Here is a 6,000-nt window from a genome sequence, read left to right on the forward strand (position 1 = left end):
TCCCAGGGACCATAGGGTTCTTCAAAGTCCCCCCTCTAAAGCCATAGATGCTGCTACAACTTCAGAAGGGGGACTCAGATATCTGGTCCCTCCTGCTGCGCCTGCCCCGCCCCCCAGCAGCTACCATGGAAAGAACCACGCTGGCTGCTTCCCGAGATTGGTAAAGTAGGAATCCTATGGCCTCTCCAGCCTCAGCCCTACTAGTGTGCCCTCTCTAGACAGGCTCAGAGGCCTATCTAGATAAAAAATGCAAAATGTCCTGCTGAAGACGGAGAAGCAAAAATTGTCTCCATTGCTCCTGCTGCCCTGCCAGCTGCAGCTCAGAAGGACATTGGATTCATGGAAGCCTCCATATTCAGGGGCTTCCACTTCATGAGGGTGCAACCCATAGGATTGCATGCTCAGATTAGTACACAATTAACTGCATCAAGTAGAGCCTTAAGCTCTGAATTCTATGGGCATGACATTCACTTTTCAATGTACATGCACCTTTTGCAGTCTATATACACCTTGTTCCATCTTATATTCTGGTGATGCCTTCTGATTTTACTTGTTTTCACTGTGCAGATGTCCCAGAAGCTCCTGGTCCTATACAGCTTGTTGAGAAGGTCCCTGAAACAGTGACTCTGGTATGGGAACCATCCCCATCAGAGAAGAGGGAGAATACCCTAAACTATATGGTCATGAGGCGTGACTCCAGCAAAGGATCGTGGCAAATGGTGGCTGACCTGATCTACACCAACAAGTGCACTGTTGCAAATTTTGTCCCAGGCCGGGAATATTTCTTCAGAGTGCTGGCAAAAAACTACATGGGAATCAGCGAGCCTTCTGAAACTGTGCAGCCCTGGAGCATTCAAAAGGAAAGGGGTAAATAGGGAAACAAAACAAAACACCAGTATCTGTCTGTTGACTGCGTATTCACTGTCTTGCAAATGAAATCGTATGCAACTTGCCCTGAGATTTCCTTCGGGATATCCCTAGGGAGTTTTGGGGATGTAAAGGAAATTGTCTGTAGATAGACAAGTATGGGCTTTTCTACGTGAGGCTTTTAACCTGCATCTTTACCGAGGCTTTTGCTTCCGGATTCTTTGCAGGATTAAAATAGGCTCCCTTACATGTGTGTTTTTCCAGGGTTTTTTTCTTCTTCTTTCTCTGCCTTTCTATATGTTCCATTAAACAACCACTAGGTGGCACTATGGAACAGTGGAATTCTGCAATTACACAAGGTTTCTATAACACCATTAAGAAAAAAATAGTACACTTCCCCTGTTAGGGGCAGGGGGGAAAGTGAGAATGGTTGCAAAGCCCTGGAGAGAGGCCCTGGATGCTGCTGATGCTGCCATGTAAAGGACCCACAAACTACCGTGAGCACAAGCGCACAATAAAAGCCTCATGTAGAAAAGTTGTATATCTGCAAAATGGGGCTGATGGAAGTGAGGGTTTCTCCACACTTGCTATGCCAGTTAATACTGATGGGAGAAATCAGATTAAAATAGATATCCCTCATGTTATAAAATATACAGCAGCTTTTTCCAGCCTGATGCCCTCCAGATATTTTGGCCTGCAACTCTCAGCATTCCTAATCATCGGCCATGCTGGTTGGGCTTGATGGGAGTTGAGGTCTAAGAGAACACCAGGTTGGGGAAGGCTGCTGTATAGAATCCCATAAAAACAACCTGAATAGTTAGAATCTGCAGAGCTAGGAACATAAGGGGAGCCCAGCTGGATCAGACCAAAGTCCTGCTCGGTCTAGCATCCTGTTTTGCACAGTGGCCAACCAGATGCTTCTGGAACACCCATAGGCAGGAATGAAGGCAACAGTCCTCACTCCCAATTGTTGTCCCCAAGCAACTGGTATATTCAGTGCCATACTGACTCTGTACCTAGAGGTTCCACTGGTGACCTGATCCTCCATGAATTTGTCCAATCTCCTTTTAAAGCTACCTGAGCTAGTGGAACTGAACTCAATGAACAAATTATGTGTTGGGTGAAGAAGACTTTTGCCTGTCCTAGATCTCGTGCTACTTGCTTTCATTGGATGACCCGTGATGAGAGAGAAACTCTCTTATCAACTGGCCTGGGAGCATATCCAACTGGTGCATCATAGCTCATTTATAAAGGGCACGTCTGTACAAATGTGTTTGCTCAACAGAAATGCTGACCTTTGAGAATTCCAATATGAATAGATCTGACCTACACCTCCCAGACAAATGTGCTGACTAAAATGCAATTTCCCATCAGACTTCATAGTTCTCCATATTACTGAAACACAGTCTTCAGCACAAAAAATATTTTTATGTATTTTAGAAAAAGCACATTTTAAGATAAAATACATTTAGAAATGTATACTATGAAATAAAATAATTTTAGAAACATGTTTTTTTTAAATGGGAACATGTTCAAATCTGTGTTAAAACTCAAATTTTCATACTTCTTAAATGTTGGAATAGGTTCATGAGTGAACATGTGTGGAAGTGACACAGAATAGAAAAAGACTGATCTGTCTGTACCATGTTGTCTGTTTATTGATGGAACCTCAGTATTTTGCTTAATAGAGCAAGAAAAATCAAAGAAACTGTGGCCTCACCCTATTAAGCAATATTGTCAGTTGCATATGAGAAATAAATGTTAATTGTAACATGTGAAGCCCATTCCCCTAACTCTTAATTTCTCCCTTTGTGCCCTGATTTTATTTCTGTGCTTCCTACAGGTAAATTTGAGGTCAGACTTCCACGATACAAGGGGATCAACCAAGCTCAGCCTCCAAGATTTCTTGTCCAACTTAAACCACATGTAGTGACTTTAGGATTTGATTGTCACATGAGTTGTGCCGTGACTGGATATCCGGCACCTCAGGTAACCTGGTACAAGGATGGTAAGAATCTCTCTATGGATTACAGCTTCTTCAGCAAAAATGACTTTGGGGTCTGCTCACTTGTGATCCCAGGAGTCACACCATCAGATGGAGGCCAGTACAAGGTGGTGGCCATCAATGAACTGGGCAAAGCCATCAGCAAAGCTGAAGTCACCGTAAAAGGTAAAGACTAAAGAGTGGCTGAGGTCTGACACTTGTGTGAAGCAAATTAATATTGGTGTCCCTTAGTTGCTCCAAACTTGAGTCTTTCCCTGAGTTCAGTTGTAAATTTATGGTAGGATGACACTTTAAAAGGTATGGACAGGATGTTTTAAAAAAGCATGGCAAAGGAAATCTTGGCCCAGTGAACATCAAAACTCTACTCAGCTCCAGAAATTATTTTGTTAAATTGCTGATTTCTCCTTGCTGAGTCAGTCATCCCACAGTGTAATCTGGTATTAGACAAAACAACACTTGACAAGGGCCCATGGCTTTCCCTTATCACAATGTGTTCACAACCATACAGCGGTCCTGCCAGCAAAGGAGGTAGAAAGCAGAGTTCCTTCTGAGGCTAGGAATAAGTGGGAAGTGATTGCAGGATTTTTCTCCTGGTAGGAAAAAACCTTTAGAAAATAGTGAAAAGCACTCCCTTCCACTAAAATCAATGGAAACATTAGAAGTGTTTAACTCTGGATAGGATTTTTGGAGTGAATGCATACAAAAAGTTTCCAATGCAATTTATACTCAGAATGAAACCTAATTTCAGTAAAGACTCAGGGCCAAGCTACACCTGATGTTAAATGTGTCTTTGCATCTAACGTGCAGAATTTTTAAAAATTGCAAATGGCATCATCTAAGGAGTAGGGGGCTGATTGTTATTGGGATCAGAGCATGTGGTGAGAGGGGAACGAACTCTTTCCTCCCCTGCTGCAGTCCTGTGGAAAATCTCTCTTCTGCAACCAGGATTTGCTTTGGAGAGACATCCCTAAAGTTTTTAGAATTAGTAGAGATGCGTGAGAAATTTGCTCCATCTAGATTTTTGCATGGATTTACCCAATTTGTGCCTCCTAAATATGGACTTGAATGAAATTTGCCATCAGAAATTCATATATTCCTGAACTTGCAATGTGTTCTGCAAAGTAAAAAAAAAGAAAAAAAAAGTTCTACAAAATGTGCATATTTGAATGATGTGCACATTTTAAAAATGTACACTTTAGTCAATGGGTGCATGTATCCAGAAATATGTACATTTAAAAATGTGTACACATTTTCATGTAGATTTAACTAGATATGTAATCCCCCCCTCTGTGCATATTTTCTTCTTATTCACATAAAACTTGACATTTCCACATCTTATTTCTCTTTCTTCTCTCTTTTCTGTGGAAGAACCTACTTTTTAGCGTGCTCTGCACTGTACCCGCTTTGCACAGTCTCCAAGTGTGATGTTTTCCTGTAGAACTGAAGCTTTTTCTTCAGATGTCAACAGGATCTGTCCAGTGCATCAACCACGATCAAAACAGCAGCTATTCTTTTTCTACAATTTTCCGTAATAGGAAAGCCTTTTGAAAACATGCATGCAATTTCCCCCTATAGTCCTTCAAAGATCAGAATCCCAGTATTCTTATCGTAGACCTGAATGGAAACATCATAACTTGAATGGAAAGAGAGAGCTACAACTGGAGGATTAACACTGTGCGGTGGGTCACAGGAAGGAAAGGCAGCCTTGGAACTATAATGGACTACTTACGTGTAGCATTAGGGCTGTAACTCAGCAGCGGGTGTATGGGTAGTGGGAAGATATTGAGTGAAAAGGGTTTTGTTGCTAATCCTGTGGGATTTCACTTTCAGTACTCTGGATTCTTCCCACAATGGTTCTACTGGAAGTGCTTTATGGATGTTCTGGGAGTAGAGTTTAAATATTTGGGATCCCTCCATCTTGAAGAATACCAAAGCTTATAGGAAATGTCTCACTGCGTTCAACCATCACTTTGTTTATACCTTACTACACATTTAATTTGAAAGTTTAAGAAATGAGAGAAGTGAGAGAATGCCACCCATACAATATCTTTGATATTAAAGGAAGATTCTTAAATGAGATGAACCATAAAGCAGAAATAGTTGGGTTTTTTTTTTTTAAAGGAGTGTGTTTTCTGAACTGACAGCATTTGCTCCACCAACAAGAATCAAATCAAGACTATTTTGGGGTGGTGGGTGGTTACTGAACAGTGAGGTGCATCCAGATGGTTTCCCAAATGTCCCAATGAAATCAGGCACACGCACAACCTGCCACCAAGAGAAGTTCACCACTCTGTGCATTTTCCACCTAAGCGATGAAAAAACATGGTTAGCTATGTTTTTTCTGTATCATCTCTAGATATTGTAATCCAGAATAGCCAAAGATGTATAGCAAAGCAATATAGTTATGCATTGTGACTTGCATCAAATGCATCTTATATCAAAATGCCTCTTGTATCAAATCTTATATCAGCTGCAAGTCCAAATGTGATGGATTATAGAGCAAAAATGTCATTGTGACAAATCTAATCAACATTTCTCGATCCATCTTTAGGCAATGCTATTAAAAGTTTGTCTGCACTCAAAGCGCAGAAGCCGTGTGTGTGTGTGTGTGTGTGTGTGTGTGTGTGTGTGTGTGTGTGAATCAAGACTTCTTCACTGTGTTCACCAAACCTGTTCAGTTTTTCATTTTCATTTCATTTCATTTATTGCATTTTTTTCCACCCAATAGCCGAAGCTCTCTGGGCGGTTTACAAAAATTAAAACTACAACTATATTTAACAGTATACAATATTTAACAATATAAAACTACAACAATATCACAATAATATTCAAAAATATACTAAATACAAGTGTACAGCAAAACAAACCAGGTAAGATTTTAAAAAAACTTCGTTAGAACAACATTTCTCTCCCACAATCCTCTATGTGTCAGTTTATGTATATGTCATTGTTCCACCTGAGGGTCACTGGCAGACCAATGGCTTGGAGAATCCCCAGAATTTATATTTAGAAGAATAACCGGGCACCCTCCATCTGTGTTGGAATACAACTACTATCACCCCTAGCCCAACACATCTGCGGAACTTCTACAAGTTGCAGAAGGATGTTGGGAAGAGACCAGAAAGGGG

At 41.0% G+C, this 6,000-nt stretch overlaps 1 protein-coding gene across 1 annotated transcript in view; it reads left to right on the top strand.

The window, feature by feature from the left end:
* Nucleotides 1–4,529, top strand: part of IGFN1 (immunoglobulin like and fibronectin type III domain containing 1) — a 57,349-nt gene extending 52,820 nt beyond the window's left edge. Inside the window, exons 25-27 of the mRNA XM_063140219.1 lie at nt 568–867; nt 2,711–3,037; nt 4,241–4,529. Of these exons, the coding sequence (XP_062996289.1) occupies nt 568–867; nt 2,711–3,037; nt 4,241–4,254 (641 nt within the window). The 3' untranslated portion in view covers nt 4,255–4,529. The remainder of the gene's footprint in view (nt 1–567; nt 868–2,710; nt 3,038–4,240) is intronic.
* The last annotated feature ends 1,471 nt before the right edge of the window (nt 4,530–6,000 follow it).

The sequence above is a fragment of the Elgaria multicarinata genome, chromosome 1 (assembly GCF_023053635.1).
Source record: "Elgaria multicarinata webbii isolate HBS135686 ecotype San Diego chromosome 1, rElgMul1.1.pri, whole genome shotgun sequence".
Classification (NCBI taxonomy): Eukaryota; Metazoa; Chordata; class Lepidosauria; order Squamata; family Anguidae; genus Elgaria; species Elgaria multicarinata.